This window comes from Bombina bombina, chromosome 7 (assembly GCF_027579735.1).
Source record: "Bombina bombina isolate aBomBom1 chromosome 7, aBomBom1.pri, whole genome shotgun sequence".
NCBI lineage: Eukaryota > Metazoa > Chordata > Amphibia > Anura > Bombinatoridae > Bombina > Bombina bombina.
In genome coordinates, this window is record NC_069505.1 from 56,706,367 (window position 1) to 56,724,596 (window position 18,230).

General features: G+C 38.1%; 1 protein-coding gene across 1 annotated transcript in view; it reads left to right on the plus strand.

Annotated features, from left to right (window-relative positions):
• The window catches only part of LOC128665880 (inositol-trisphosphate 3-kinase B), a 310,718-nt gene that overhangs the window by 242,094 nt on the left and 50,394 nt on the right, over positions 1–18,230 (plus strand). The window contains exon 6 of the mRNA XM_053720127.1: positions 12,158–12,259. Coding sequence (XP_053576102.1) covers positions 12,158–12,259 — 102 coding nt within the window. The remainder of the gene's footprint in view (positions 1–12,157; positions 12,260–18,230) is intronic.

Consider the following 18,230-nt stretch of genomic DNA (forward strand, 5'->3'; position numbering starts at 1 on the left):
AGCTAATCAGTAACCATGGTTATTTTACCTGCTCTCACCCAAGGTAATCCTGAAAATGTGTCCTGTTAGGGAGGCGTGAGAACAGGTTTGAAAACCAGTGCTTTATCTGAATTATGAAAGAAATATTTAAAGGGACAAATATTGAAACACTTAAAAGTGCTGCAGTGTAGCTGTAAAAAGCTGACTAGAAAATATCACCTGAACATCTCTATGTAAAAAAGAAAGATATTTTACCTCAAAAGTTTCTCAGTAGCCACATCCCATTGTAAATCAGGATGCTAGTCCTGGGACTTGCAAGGGAGCGTGCATCTGGCATGTGCAGGCACAACATTTCAGTGAAATCTCATGAGATCACAGTAAAGTGTGACATCAGCACTGATGAAGTGATTGGTCGGTTTTATTTTCAACATGCAGATGACAGTAGTGAAGGATAACTGTTCACACAGCACTTACTTTCTTTCATGTAATTGGCAAGAGTCCATGAGCTAGTGACATATGGGATATACAATCCTACCAGGAGGGGCAAAGTTTCCCAAACCTCAAAATGCCTATAAATACACCCCTCACCACACCCACAATTCAGTTTTACAAACTTTGCCTCCTATGGGGGTGGTGAAGTAAGTTTGTGCTAGATTCTACGTTGATATGCGCTTCTCAGCATTGTTGAAGCCCGATTCCTCTCAGAGTACAGCGAATGTCAGAGGGACGTGAAGGGAGTATCACTTATTGAATATGATGATTTCCCTAACGGGGGTCTATTTCATAGGTTCTCTGTTATCGGTCATAGAGATTCCTCTCCTACCTCAATTTTCAGATCGACGATATACTCTCATTTTACCATTACCTCTGCTGATAACTGTTTCAGTACTGGTTTGGCTATCTGCTATATGTGGATGGGTGTCTTTTGGTAAGTATGTTTTCATTACTTAAGACACCTCAGCTATGGTTTGGCACTTTATGCAATTATATAAAGTTCTAAATATATGTATTGTACTTATATTTGCCTTGAGTCAGGTTCATGTATTTCCTTCTGCAGACTGTCAGTTTCATATTTGGGGAAAATAAAAAAATGTTAAGAAATTTTTTTCTTACCTGGGGTTTAGTCTTTTTTTCATTTGACTACTTCTTGCAAGTGCGGGCGGTAATAGGCCCGCGGGTGCGCCAAATGCTAAACTTTATTGCGTCATTTTTGGTGCTAGATTTTTTTTGGCGCGAAAAATACGTCTGACGCAACTTCGTCATTTCCAACGTCAGAATTGACGCCGAAGCCTTACACACGGTTGCGTCATTGGTGACGTGTGTCATTTCTGGTTATTATTGGCGCCAAACAAGTTTCAGTTATGTTGTGCGTCATACTTGGCGCCAAACTTTTTCATTATTTCAATACCCTATTTGCATTTTTTCCCATTCCTGAAACTGTCATATAAGGAAATTGATAATTTTGCTGTATATGTTGTTTTTTCTTTTACATTTTGCAACATGTCCCAATCTGATCCTGCCTCAGAAGTTTCTGCTGGAACATTGCTGCCTGACATCGGTTCTATCAAAGCTAAGTGCATTTGTTGTAAAATTGTAGAAATTATTCCACCGAATGTCATTTGTAATAGTTGTCATGATAAACTTTTACATGCAGATAGTGTATCCATCAGTAATAGTACATTGCCAGTTGCAGTTCCTTCAACTTCTAATGTACAGGATATACCTGTAAATTTTAAAGAATTTGTTTCTGATTCTATCCTGAAGGCTTTGTCTGCATTTCCACCTTCTAATAAACGTAAAAGGTCTTTCTTCTGTTATGTGTGATCAGTCCACGGGTCATCATTACTTCTGGGATATAACTCCTCCCCAACAGGAAATGCAAGAGGATTCACCTAGCAGAGCTGCATATAGCTCCTCCCCTCTACGTCACTCCCAGTCATTCTCTTGCACCCAACGACTAGATAGGATGTGTGAGAGGACTATGGTGATTATACTTAGTTTTTATAACTTCAATCAAAAGTTTGTTATTTTACAATAGCACCGGAGCGTGTTATTGCCTCTCTGGCAGAGTTTGAAGAAGAATCTACCAGAGTTTTTTACTATGATTTTAACCGGAGTAGTTAAGATCATATTGCTGTTTCTCGGCCATCTGAGGGAGGTAAAAGCTTCAGATCAGGGGACAGCGGGCAGATGAATCTGCATTGAGGTATGTAGCAGTATTTATTTTCTGAATGGAATTGATGAGAAAATCCTGCCATACCGTTATAATAACATGTATGTATACTCTACACTTCAGTATTCTGGGGATGGTACTTCACTGGAATTACTCTGTAAAAAGTACATTAAACCTTTTAATAGGTATTTATTATGTTAAACGTTTTTGCTGGAATGTAGAATCGTTTGCATTTTCTGAGGTACTGAGTGAATAAATGTTTGGGCATTATTTTTCCACTTGGCAGCTGCTTGTTTTAATTGTGACAGTTTCGTTTCTCTCTCACTGCTGTGTGTGAGGGGGAGGGGCCGTTTTTGGCGCTCTTTGCTACGCATCAAAAATTTCCAGTCAGTTACTCTTGTATTTCCTGCATGATCCGGTTCATATCTAACAGAACTCAGGGGTCTTCAAACTTCTTTGAAGGGAGGTAGATTCTCTCAGCAGAGCTGTGAGACTTATATATTGACTGTGATTAAAAACGTTGCTCTGTAATTTTTACGTTTCAAATTTAATAGATAACATTACAAGATATGGCTACTGTTATGACTGAAGTTTTGGCTAAATTACCAGAACTAAGGGGCAAGCGTGATCACTCTGGGGTGAGAACAGAGTGCGCTGATAATACTAGAGCCATGTCGGATACTGCGTCACAGCTTGCAGAGCATGAGGACGGAGAGCTTCATTCTGTGGGTGACGGTTCTGATCCAAACAGATTGGATTCAGATATTTCAAATTTTAAATTTAAATTGGAGAACCTCCGTGTATTACTAGGGGAGGTTTTAGCGGCTCTTAATGATTGTAACACTGTTGCAATACCAGAGAAATTGTGTAGGTTGGATAAATACTTTGCGGTACCGGCGAGTACTGACGTTTTTCCTATACCTAAGAGACTAACTGAAATTGTTACTAAGGAGTGGGATAGACCCGGTGTGCCGTTCTCACCCCCTCCAATATTTAGAAAGATGTTTCCAATAGACGCCACCACACGGGACTTATGGCAAACGGTCCCTAAGGTGGAGGGAGCAGTTTCTACTTTAGCTAAGCGTACCACTATCCCGGTGGAGGATAGCTGTGCTTTTTCAGATCCAATGGATAAAAAATTAGAGGGTTACCTTAAGAAAATGTTTGTTCAACAAGGTTTTATATTGCAACCCCTTGCATGCATCGCGCCGATTACGGCTGCGGCAGCATTTTGGATGGAGTCTCTGGAAGAGAACCTTAGTTCAGCTACGCTGGACGACATTACGGACAGGCTTAGAGTCCTTAAACTAGCTAATTCATTCATTTCGGAGGCCGTAGTACATTTAACCAAACTTACGGCTAAGAACTCAGGATTCGCCATTCAGGCACGTAGGGCGCTGTGGCTAAAATCCTGGTCAGCTGATGTAACTTCTAAGTCCAAATTACTTAATATACCTTTCAAAGGGCAAACTTTATTTGGGCCCGGTTTGAAAGAAATTATCGCTGACATTACAGGAGGTAAGGGCCACGCCCTGCCTCAAGACAAAGCCAAAGCTAAGGCTAGACAGTCTAATTTTCGTCCTTTTCGGAATTTCAAAGCAGGAGCAGCACCAACTTCCACTGCTCCAAAACAGGAAGGAGCCGTTGCTCGTTACAGACAAGGCTGGAAACCTAACCAGTCCTGGAACAAGGGCAAGCAGGCCAGGAAACCTGCTGCTGCCCCTAAGACAACATGAATCGAGGGCCCCCGATCCGGGACCGGATCTAGTGGGGGGCAGACTCTCTCTCTTCGCCCAGGCTTGGGCAAGAGATGTTCAGGATCCCTGGGCGTTAGAGATCATATCTCAGGGATACCTTCTAGACTTCAAATTCTCTCCCCCAAGAGGGAGATTTCATCTGTCAAGGTTGTCAACAAACCAGATAAAGAAAGAAGCGTTTCTACGCTGTGTACAAGATCTGTTATTAATGGGAGTGATCCATCCGGTTCCGCGGTCGGAACAAGGACAAGGGTTTTACTCAAACCTGTTTGTGGTTCCCAAAAAAGAGGGAACTTTCAGGCCAATCTTGGATTTAAAGATCCTAAACAAATTCCTAAGAGTTCCATCGTTCAAAATGGAAACTATTCGGACAATCTTACCCATGATCCAAAAGGGTCAGTACATGACTACAGTGGATTTAAAGGATGCTTACCTTCACATACCGATTCACAAAGATCATTACCGGTATCTAAGGTTTGCCTTCTTAGACAGGCATTACCAGTTTGTAGCTCTTCCATTCGGATTGGCTACGGCTCCAAGAATCTTCACAAAGGTTCTGGGTGCCCTTCTGGCGGTACTAAGACCGCGAGGAATTTCGGTAGCTCCGTACCTAGACGACATTCTGATACAAGCTTCAAGCTTTCAAACTGCCAAGTCTCATACAGAGTTAGTTCTGGCATTTCTAAGGTCGCATGGATGGAAAGTGAACGAAAAGAAGAGTTCTCTCTTTCCTCTCACAAGAGTTCCATTCTTGGGGACTCTGATAGATTCTGTAGAAATGAAGATTTATCTGACAGAAGACAGATTAACAAAGCTTCTAAATGCATGCCGTGTCCTTCATTCCATTCAACTCCCGTCAGTAGCTCAATGCATGGAGGTGATCGGCTTAATGGTAGCAGCAATGGACATAGTACCCTTTGCACGTCTACATCTCAGACCGCTGCAATTGTGCATGCTGAGTCAGTGGAATGGGGATTACTCAGACTTGTCCCCTACTCTGAATCTGGATCGAGACCAGAAACTCTCTTCTATGGTGGCTTTCTCGGCCACATCTGTCCAGGGGGATGCCATTCAGCAGGCCGGACTGGACAATTGTAACAACAGACGCCAGCCTACTAGGTTGGGGCGCTGTCTGGAATTCTCTGAAGGCTCAGGGACAATGGAATCAGGAGGAAAGTCTCCTACCAATAAACATTCTGGAATTGAGAGCAGTTCTCAATGCCCTTCTGGCTTGGCCCCAGTTAAGAACTCGGGGGTTCATCAGGTTTCAGTCGGACAACATCACGACTGTAGCTTACATCAACCATCAAGGAGGGACAAGAAGCTCCCTAGCAATGATGGAAGTATCAAAGATAATTCGCTGGGCAGAGTCTCACTCTTGCCACCTGTCAGCAATCCACATCCCGGGAGTGGAGAACTGGGAGGCGGATTTCTTGAGTCGCCAGACTTTTCATCCGGGGGAGTGGGAACTTCATCCGGAGGTCTTTGCCCAAATACTTCGACGTTGGGGCAAACCAGAGATAGATCTCATGGCGTCTCGTCAGAACGCCAAACTTCCTCGCTACGGGTCCAGATCCAGGGATCCGGGAGCGGTTCTGATAGATGCTTTGACAGCACCTTGGAACTTCGGGATGGCTTATGTGTTTCCACCCTTCCCGCTGCTTCCTCGATTGATTGCCAAAATCAAACAGGAGAGAGCATCAGTGATTCTAAGAGCGCCTGCGTGGCCACGCAGGACTTGGTATGCAGATCTAGTGGACATGTCATCCTGTCCGCCTTGGTCTCTACCTCTAAGACAGGACCTTCTGATACAGGGTCCATTCAAACATCAAAATCTAACTTCTCTGAAGCTGACTGCTTGGAAATTGAACGCTTGATTTTATCAAAACGTGATTTTTCTGAGTCGGTTATTGATACCCTGATACAGGCTAGGAAGCCTGTTACCAGAAGAATTTACCATAAGATATGGCGTAAATACCTATACTGGTGCGAATCCAAAGGTTACTCCTGGAGTAAGGTTAGGATTCCTAGGATATTGTCCTTTCTACAAGAAGGTTTAGAAAAGGGTTTATCGGCTAGTTCATTAAAGGGACAGATCTCAGCTCTGTCCATCTTGTTGCACAGGCGTCTATCAGAAAATCCAGACGTCCAGGCCTTTTGTCAGGCTTTAGCGAGAATCAAGCCTGTGTTTAAAACTGTTGCTCCGCCATGGAGTTTAAACCTTGTTCTTAACGTTCTACAAGGAGTTCCGTTTGAACCCCTTCATTCCATTGATATAAAGTTGTTATCTTGGAAAGTGTTATTTTTAATGGCTATTTCTTCGGCTCGGAGAGTCTCTGAGTTATCAGCTTTACATTGTGATTCTCCTTATTTGATTTTTCATTCAGATAAGGTAGTTCTGCGTACTAAACCTGGGTTCTTACCTAAGGTAGTCACTAACAGGAACATCAATCAAGAGATCGTGGTTCCTTCTCTGTGCCCGAATCCTTCTTCAAAGAAGGAACGTCTTCTACACAATCTAGATGTAGTTCGTGCCCTCAAGTTCTACTTGCAGGCAACTAAGGATTTTCGACAAACGTCTTCCCTGTTTGTCGTGTACTCTGGTCAGAGGAGAGGTCATAAGGCTTCGGCTACCTCTCTCTCCTTCTGGCTTCGTAGCATAATTCGTTTAGCCTATGAGACTGCTGGACAGCAGCCTCCTGAAAGAATTACAGCTCATTCTACTAGAGCTGTGGCTTCCACTTGGGCCTTTAAGAATGAGGCCTCTGTTGAACAGATTTGCAAGGCTGCAACTTGGTCTTCGCTTCATACTTTTTCCAAATTTTACAAATTTGACACTTTTGCTTCTTCGGAGGCTATTTTTGGGAGAAAGGTTCTTCAGGCAGTGGTTCCTTCTGTATAATGAGCCTGCCTATCCCTCCCGTCATCCGTGTACTTTTGCTTTGGTATTGGTATCCCAGAAGTAATGATGACCCGTGGACTGATCACACATAACAGAAGAAAACATAATTTATGCTTACCTGATAAATTCCTTTCTTCTGTTGTGTGATCAGTCCACGGCCCGCCCTGTTTTTTAAGGCAGGTAGATATTTTTTAAATTATACTCCAGTCACCACTTCACCCTTGGTTTCTCCTTTCTCGTTGATTCTTGGTCGAATGACTGGGAGTGACGTAGAGGGGAGGAGCTATATGCAGCTCTGCTGGGTGAATCCTCTTGCATTTCCTGTTGGGGAGGAGTTATATCCCAGAAGTAATGATGACCCGTGGACTGATCACACAACAGAAGAAAGGAATTTATCAGGTAAGCATAAATTATGTTTTTAAAACTTCTCATTCAGTTGATGAAATTTCAAATGACCAACAACATAATAATTTATCCTCTTCTGATGAGGATCTATCTGATACAGAAGATCCTTCCTCAGATATTGACACTGACAAATCTACTTATTTATTTAAAATAGAGTATATGCGTTCTTTATTAAAAGAAGTGTTAATTACTTTGGATATTGAGGTAACCAGTTCTCTTGACGTTCAGTCTAATAAACGTTTAAATGCTGTTTTTAAACCTCCTGTAGTTTCTCCAGGGGTTTTTCGTATTCCTGAGGCTATTTCTGATATGATTTCTAAGGAATGGAATAAGCCAGGTACTTCTTTTATTCCTTCTTCAAGGTTTAAAAAATTGTATCCTTTACCAGCAAAGTCTATAGAGTTTTGGGAAAAAATCCCCAAAGTTGATGGGGCTATTTCTACTCTTGCTAAACGTACCACTATTTCTATGGAAGATAGTACTTCCTTTAAGGATCCTTTAGATAGGAAGCTTGAATCTTATTTAAGGAAGTCCTATTTATATTCAGGTCATCTTCTTAGACCTGCAATTTCTTTGGCTGATGTTGCGGCTGCATCAACTTTCTGGTTGGAGAATTTAGAGCAACAAGAATTGGATTCTGACATATCTAGCATTATTCGCTTACTGCAACATGCTAATCATTTTATTTGTGATGCCATTTTTTATATTATCAAAATTGATGGTAGATCCATGTCTTTAGCTATATTAGCTAGAAGAGCTTTGTGGCTTAAATCTTGGAATGCTGATATGACATCTAAATCTAGATTACTATCTCTTTCTTTCCAAGGTAATAATTTATTTGGTTCTCAGTTGGATTCTATTATTTCAACTGTCACTGGGGGAAAAGGAGTTGTTCTGCCTCAGGATAAAAAACCTAAGGGTAAATCTAAGGCTAACCGTTTTCGTTCCTTTCGTCAAAATAAGGAACAAAATAATCCTCCCCCCAAGGAATCTGTTTCCAATTGGAAGCCTTCCTCAAATTGGAATAAATCCAAGCCATTTAGTCAGCCCCTAAGTCCTCATAAAGGTGCGACCCTCATTCCAGCTCAGCTGGTAGGGGGCAGATTATGGTTTTTCAAGGATATTTGGATAAATTCTGTCCAAAATTAATGGATTCAGAGCATTGTCTCTCAAGGGTATCGAATAGGATTCAGAGTAAGACCTCCTGTGAGAAGATTTTTTTTCTCTCACGTATCCCAGCAAATCCAGTAAAAGCTCAGGCTTTCCTGAAGTGTGTTTCAGACCTGGAGTCTTCAGGGGTAATCATGCCAGTTCCTTTTCAGGAACAAGGCTTGGGGTTTTATTCAAATCTTTTCATTGTCCCAAAGAAGGAAAATTTATTCAGACCAGTTCTGGATCTGAAAATTTTGAATCATTATGTAAGAGTACCAACTTTCAAGATGGTGACTATAAGGACTATTCTGCCTTTTGTTCAGCAAGGACATTATATGTCCACAATAGACTTGCAGGATGCATACCTTCATATTCCGATTCATCCAGATCATTATCAGTTTCTGAGATTCTCTTTTCTAGACAAGCATTACCAATTTGTTGCTCTTCCATTTGGCCTAGCAACTGCTCCAAGAATATTTTCAAAGGTTCTAGGTGCCCTACTCTCTGTAATCAGAGAACAGGGTATTGCGGTGTTTCCTTATTTGGACGATATCTTGGTACTGGCTCAGTCTTTACGTTCTACAGAATCTCACACTCAACTTGTGTTGTTTCTTCGGAAACATGGTTGGAGGATCAATTTACCAAAAAGTTTCTTGATTCCTCAGACAAGGGTCACCTTTTTAGGCTTCCAGATAGATTCAGTGTCCATGACTCTGTCTCTAACAGACAAGTGACGTTTAAAATTGGTTGCAGCCTGCCGGCACCTTCAGTCTCAGTCATTCCCTTCAGTGGCTATGTGCATGGAAGTTTTAGGTCTCATGACTGCAGCATCGGACGCGATCCCCTTTGCTCGTTTTCACATGAGACCTCTACAGCTTTGTATGCTGACCCAATGGTGCAGGGATTATACAAAGATATCACAATTAATATCCTTAAATACCAATGTACAACACTCTCTGACGTGGTGGATAGATCACCATCGTTTAGTTCAAGGGGCCTCTTTTGTTCGGCCAACCTGGACTGTGATCACAACAGATGCGAGTCTTTCAGGTTGGGGAGCTGTTTGGGGATCTCTGACAGCACAAGGGGTTTGGAAATCTCAAGAGGTGAGATTACCAATAAATATTTTAGAACTCCGTGCAGTTCTCAGAGCTCTTGAGTTTTGGCCTCTGTTAAAGAGAGAACCGTTCATTTGTTTTCAGACAGACAATATCACAACAGTGGCATATGTCAATCATCAGGGTGGGACTCACAGTCCCCAAGCTATGAAAGAGGTATCTTGGATACTTGTTTGGTCGTAATCCAACTCCTGTCTAATCTCTGCGGTGCATATCCCAGGTGTAGACAATTGGGAGGCGGATTATCTCAGCCGTCAGACTTTACATCCAGGGGAGTGGTCTCTCCATCCAGATGTGTTTTCTCAGATCGTTCAGATGTTCGGTCTTCCAGAGATAGATCTCATGGCCTCTCATCTAAACAAGAAACTTCCCAGATATCTGTCTAGGTCCAGGGATGTTCAGGCGGAAGCAGTGGATGCGCTGACACTTCCTTGGTGTTATCATCCTGCTTACATTTTCCCGCCTCTAGTTCTCCTTCCAAGAGTGATCTCTAAAATCATCATGGAACAATCATTTGTGTTGCTGGTGGCTTCAGCATGGCCACACAGGTTTTGGTATGCGGATCTGGTTCGGATGTCCAGTTGCCAGTCTTGGCCACTTCCTTTAAGGCCAGACCTACTGTCTCAAGGTCCTTTTTTCTATCAGGATCTCAAATCATTAAATTTGAAGGTATGGAAATTGAACGCTTAGTACTAAGTCATAGAGGTTTCTCTGACTCAGTGATTAATACTATGTTAGAAGCTCGTAAATCTGTCTCTAGAAAGATTTATTATAGAGTTTGGAAGACTTACATTTCATGGTGTTCTTCTCATAAATTCTCTTGGCATTCTTTTAGAATTCCTAGAATTTTACAGTTTCTTCAGGATGGTTTGGATAAGGGTTTGTCTGCAAGTTCTTTGAAGAGCCAAATCTCTGCCCTTTCTGTTTTATTTCACAGAAAGATTGCTATACTTCCTGATATTCACTGTTTTGTTCAGGCTTTAGTTCATATTAAGTCTGTCATTAAATCAATTTCTCCTCCTTGGAGTCTTAATTTGGTTCTAAAGGCGTTACAGGCTCCTCCATTTGAGCCTATGCATTCTTTGGACATTAAACTACTTTCTTGGAAAGTGTTGTTCCTTTTGGCTATCTCTTCTGGTAGAAGAGTTTCTGAGCTATCTGCTCTTTCTTGTGAGTCTCCTTTTCTGATTTTTCATCAGGATAAGGCAGTTTTGCGGACTTCTTTTCAATTTTTACCTAAGGTTGTGAATTCTAACATTAGTAGAGAAATTGTTGTCCCTTCCTTGTGTCCTAATCCTAAGAATTCTTTTGAAAGATCCTTACATTCTTTGGATGTGGTAAGAGCTTTGAAATACTATGTGGAAGCTACTAAAGATTTCAGGAAGACTTCCAGTCTATTTGTTTTATTTTCTGGTCCTAGGAAAGGTCAGAAGGCTTCTGCTATTTCTTTGGCTTCTTGGTTGAAACTTTTGATCCATCAAGCTTATTTGGAGTCGGGTCAGGCCCCGCCTCAGAGAATTACAGCTCATTCTACTAGATCAGTCTCCACTTCATGAGCATTTAAGAATGAGGCTTCAGTTGATCAGATTTGCAAAGCAGCAACTTGGTCCTCTTTGCATACATTTACTAAATTCTACCGTTTTGATGTATTTGCTTCTTCGGAAGCAGTTTTTGGTAGAAAAGTTCTTCAGGCAGCTGTTTCAGTTTGATTCTTCTGCTTTTTGATTTGATTTTTTTTCTTTCATTTAGGAAAATAAACTTATTTCTTTTTTGGGTTGTGGATTAATTTTTTTCAGTGGAAATTGGCTGTTTTTATTTTTATCCCTCCCTCTCTAGTGACTCTTGCGTGGAGTTCCACGTCTTGGGTATTGCTATCCCATACGTCACTAGCTCATGGACTCTTGCCAATTACATGAAAGAAAACATAATATATGTAAGAACTTACCTGATAAATTAATTTCTTTCATATTGGCAAGAGTCCATGAGGCCCACCCTTTTGTATGGTGGTTATGATTTTTTGTATAAAGCACAATTATTTCCAAATTTCTTTTGTTGATGCTTTCTACTCCTTTCTTTATCACCCCACTGCTTGGCTATTCGTTAAACTGAATTGTGGGTGTGGTGAGGGGTGTATTTATAGGCATTTTGAGGTTTGGGAAACTTTGCCCCTCCTGGTAGGATTGTATATCCCATACGTCACTAGCTCATGGACTCTTGCCAATATGAAAGAAATTAATTTATCAGGTAGGTTCTTACATAAATTATGTTTTTTTTGCGCTGAAGACATTTCGAGGTAAAATATCCTCATTTTTTACATAGAGATGTTCAGGTGATATTTTCTAGTAAGCTTTTTACAGCTACGCTGCATCACTTTTAAATGATTTAACATATGAGTATTATGTCCCTTTAATTTAATTTAATAATTATTAATTCTTTTACTTCCCTTCCCACAATGCATCTGACTGTGACTGTCTCAGTAACCTCTAAAGCTGATTCCCTTTTCCATTTCTATCCTTCTACCTCAGTATCTGATTCTGCATTGTATTTCTGTGGCAACTACTTTCTAGCTTGTGAGTTTGTCTACCTGCAGTTACGTCAGCGAGCACTCTCGTGCTCCAGCATTGGAAAACTGTAGTATTAGTAGACAATGACAATGCTCTGTGTGTCTTAGATTGAGGGAGGTCCTGTGAAGAAAGATTTCAAGCAGATGAAGACCAGAGAGCAGATCATGGAGACATTTATCACTTTTACCAAAGGGCGGAATGATATCCTGGTAAGTTGTCTGTTATTCCATAAATATTGTTGATGTTCCAGTAACCTCTATCTGCCAAAAAAATAGGGTGTCCAGTATTTAGCAGGCTGTCCAGCGAAATCATCACAAAGATAATAGACGTACATGACCAGTTTTTGTAAAGGCTGTGAGTGTTTCCCTGAATGTAAAAGGATACCGAAGCCTCAATGCATTAGAAATATCATACAGAAAGAAGGGGCAGTCAAGGGGGTCAAATCACTGCTATTTATGTGTGTTATTGGCAATCAAAGAGTTAAAATTATTTATTTCTTTGTTGTCGGCACATACAGCATATATACACTTAATGTTACCCAGTACATACACTTATGTTATACAGTACATACACTTAATGTTACCCAGTACATACACTTATGTTATACAGTACATACACTTAATGTTATACAGTACATACACTTAATGTTACACAGTACATACACTTAATGTTACACAGTACATACACTTAATGTTACATAGTACATACACTTAATGCTATACAGTACATACACTTAATGTTATACAGTACATACACTTAATGTTACACAGTACATACACTTAATATTACACAGTACATACACTTAATGTTACCCAGTACATACACTTATGTTATACAGTACATACACTTAATGTTATACAGTACATACACTTAATGTTACACAGTACATACACTTAATGTTACACAGTACATACACTTAATGTTACATAGTACATACACTTAATGCTATACAGTACATACACTTAATATTACACAGTACATACACTTAATGCTATACAGTACATACACTTAATGCTATACAGTACATACACTTAATGTTATACAGTACATACACTTAATGTTACCCAGTACATACACTTATGTTATACAGTACATACACTTAATGTTACCCAGTACATACACTTATGTTATACAGTACATACACTTAATGTTACCCAGTACATACACTTATGTTATACAGTACATACACTTAATGTTACACAGTACATACACTTAATGTTACACAGTACATACACTTAATGTTACATAGTACATACACTTAATGCTATACAGTACATACACTTAATGTTATACAGTACATACACTTAATGTTACACAGTACATACACTTAATATTACACAGTACATACACTTAATGTTACACAGTACATACACTTAATGTTATACAGTACATACACTTAATGTTATACAGTACATACACTTAATGTTACACAGTACATACACTTAATATTACACAGTACATACACTTAATGTTACACAGTACATACACTTAATGTTATACAGTACATACACTAATGTTATACAGTACATACACTTAATGTTACACAGTACATACACTTAATGTTATACAGTACATACACTTAATCTTACACAGTACATACACTTATGTTATACAGTACATACACTTATGTTATACAGTACATACACTTAATGTTATACAGTACATACACTTAATGTTATACAGTACATACACTTATGTTATACAGTACATACTCTTAATGTTATACAGTACATACACTTAATGTTATACAGTACATACTCTTAATGTTATACAGTACATACACTTAATGTTACACAGTACATAAATTAATGTTATACAGTACATACACTTAATGTTACACAGTACATACACTTAATATTACACAGTACATACACTTAATGTTACACAGTACATACACTTAATGTTATACAGTACATACACTAATGTGATACAGTACATACACTTAATATTACACAGTACATACACTTAATGTTACACAGTACATACACTTAATGTTATACAGTACATACACTTAATCTTACACAGTACATACACTTATGTTATACAGTACATACACTTAATGTTATACAGTACATACACTTAATGTTATACAGTACATACACTTATGTTATACAGTACATACTCTTAATGTTATACAGTACATACACTTAATGTTATACAGTACATACACTTAATGTTACCCAGTACATACACTTATGTTATACAGTACATACACTTAATGTTATACAGTACATACATTAATGTTATACAGTACATACACTTAATGTTATACAGTACATACACTTATGTTATACAGTACATACACTTAATGTTTTAAAGTACATACACTTAATGTTATACAGTACATACACTTAATGTTATACAGTACATACACTTAATGTTTTGAAGTACATACACTTAATGTTATACAGTACATACACTTAATGCTATACAGTACATACACTTAATGCTATACAGTACATACACTTATGTTATACAGTACATACACTAATGTTATACAGTACATACACTAATGTTATACAGTACATACACTTAATGTTATACAGTACATACACTTATGTTACACAGTACATACACTTAATGTTACACAGTACATACACTTAATGCTATACAGTACATACACTTAATGTTACACAGTACATACACTTAATGTTACACAGTACATACACTTAATGTTACACAGTACATACACTTAATGTTACACAGTACATACACTTAATGTTATACAGTACATACACTTAATGTTACACAGTACATACACTTATGTTATACAGTACATACACTTAATGCTATACAGTACATACACTTAATGCTATACAGTACATACACTTATGTTATACAGTACATACACTTAATGTTACACAGTACATAAATTAATGTTATACAGTACATACACTTAATGTGATACAGTACATACACTTAATGCGATACAGTACATACACTTAATGTTATACAGTACATACACTTAATGTTATACAGTACATACACGTAATGTTACACAGTACATACACTTAATGTTACACAGTACATACACTTAATGTTACACAGTACATACACTTAATGCTATAAAGTACATACCCTTGATGTTATACAGTACATACACTTAATGTTATACAGAATATACACCTAATGTTACACAGTACATACATCTAATGTTATACAGTACATACACTTAATGTTATACAGTACATACACTTAATGCTATACAGTACATACACCTAATGTTACACAGTACATACACTTAATGTTATACAGTACATACACTTAATGCTATACAGTACATACATCTATTGTTACACAGTACATACACTTATGTTATACAGTACATACACTTAATGTTACACAGTACATACACTTAATGCTACACAGTACAGACACTCAGACATACACATACACTTAATGCTACACAGTACAGACACTCAGACATACACATACACTTAATGCTACACAGTACAGACACTCAGGCATACACATACACTTAATGCTACACAGTACAGACACTCAGACATACACATACACTTAATGCTACACAGTACAGACACTCAGACCTACACATACACCTAATGTTACACAGTACAGACACTCAGACATACACATACACAGTACAGACACTCAGACATACACATACACATACACTTAATGCTACACAGTACAGACACTCAGACATACACATACACCTAATGTTACACAGTACAGACACTCAGACATACACATACACTTAATGCTACACAGTACAGACACTCAGGCATACACATACACTTAATGCTACACAGTACAGACACTCAGACATACACATACACTTAATGCTACACAGTACAGACACTCAGACATACACATACACCTAATGTTACACAGTACAGACACTCAGGCATACACATACACCTAATGCTACACAGTACAGACACTCAGGCATACACATACACTTAATGCTACACAGTACAGACACTCAGACATACACATACACTTAATGCTACACAGTACATACACTCAGGCATACACAAACACCTAATGCTACACAGTACAGACACTCAGACATACACATACACCTAATGCTACACAGTACAGACACTCAGACATACACAAACACCTAATGCTACACAGTACATACACTTAATGCTATACAGTACATACACTTAATGCTATACAGTACATACACTTATTAATGTTATACAGTACATACACTTAATGTTACACAGTACATACACTTAATGTTACACAGTACATACACTTAATGATACACAGTACATACACTTAATGTTACATAGTATGTACACTTAATGTTATACAGTATGTACACTTAATGTTATACAGTACGTACACTTAATGTTATACAGTACGTACACTTAATGTTACACAGTACATACACTTAATGTTATACAGTACATACACTTAATGTTACACAGTACATAAATTAATGTTATACAGTACATACACTCAGACATACACATACACTTAATGCTACACACTACAGACACTCAGACATACACATACACTTAATGCTACACAGTACAGACACTCAGACATACACATACACTTAATGCTACACAGTACAGAAACTCAGACATACACATACACTTAATGCTACACAGTACAGACACTCAGACATACACATACACTTAATGCTACACAGTACAGACACTCAGACATACACATACACTTAATGCTACACAGTACAGACACTCAGACATACACATACACATACACTTAATGCTACACAGTACAGACACTCAGACCTACACATACACCTAATGTTACACAGTACAGACACTCAGACATACACATACACCTAATGCTACACAGTACAGACACTCAGACATACACATACACATACACTTAATGCTACACAGTACAGACACTCAGACATACACATACACCTAATGTTACACAGTACAGACACTCAGACATACACATACACTTAATGCTACACAGTACATACACTTAATGTTATACAGTACATACACTTAATGTTACACAGTACATAAATTAATGTTATACAGTACATACACTTAATGTGAAACAGTACATACACTTAATGCTATAAAGTACATACACTTAATGTTATACAGTACATACACTTAATGTTACACAGTACATACACTTAATGTTACACAGTACATACACTTAATGCTATAAAGTACATACCCTTGATGTTATACAGTACATACACTTAATGTTATACAGTATATACACCTAATGTTACACAGTACATACATCTAATGTTATACAGTACATACACTTAATGTTATACAGTACATACACTTAATGCTATACAGTACATACACCTAATGTTACACAGTACATACACTTAATGTTATATAGTACATACACTTAATGCTATACAGTACATACATCTATTGTTACACAGTACATACACTTAATGTTATACAGTACATACACTTATGTTATACAGTACATACACTTAATGTTACACAGTACATACACTTAATGCTACACAGTACAGACACTCAGACATACACATACACATACACTTAATGCTACACAGTACAGACACTCAGACCTACACATACACCTAATGTTACACAGTACATACATCTAATGTTATACAGTACATACACTTAATGTTATACAGTACATACACTTAATGCTATACAGTACATACACCTAATGTTACACAGTACATACACTTAATGTTATACAGTACATACACTTAATGCTATACAGTACATACATCTATTGTTACACAGTACATACACTTAATGTTATACAGTACATACACTTAATGTTATACAGTACATACACTTATGTTATACAGTACATACACTTAATGCTACACAGTACAGACACTCAGACATACACATACACATACACTTAATGCTACACAGTACAGACACTCAGACCTACACATACACCTAATGTTACACAGTACATACATCTAATGTTATACAGTACATACACTTAATGTTATACAGTACATACACTTAATGCTATACAGTACATACACCTAATGTTACACAGTACATACACTTAATGTTATACAGTACATACACTTAATGCTATACAGTACATATATCTATTGTTACACAGTACATACACTTAATGTTATACAGTACATACACTTAATGTTATACAGTACATACACTTAATGCTATACAGTACATACACCTAATGTTACACAGTACATACACTTAATGTTATACAGTACATACACTTAATGCTATA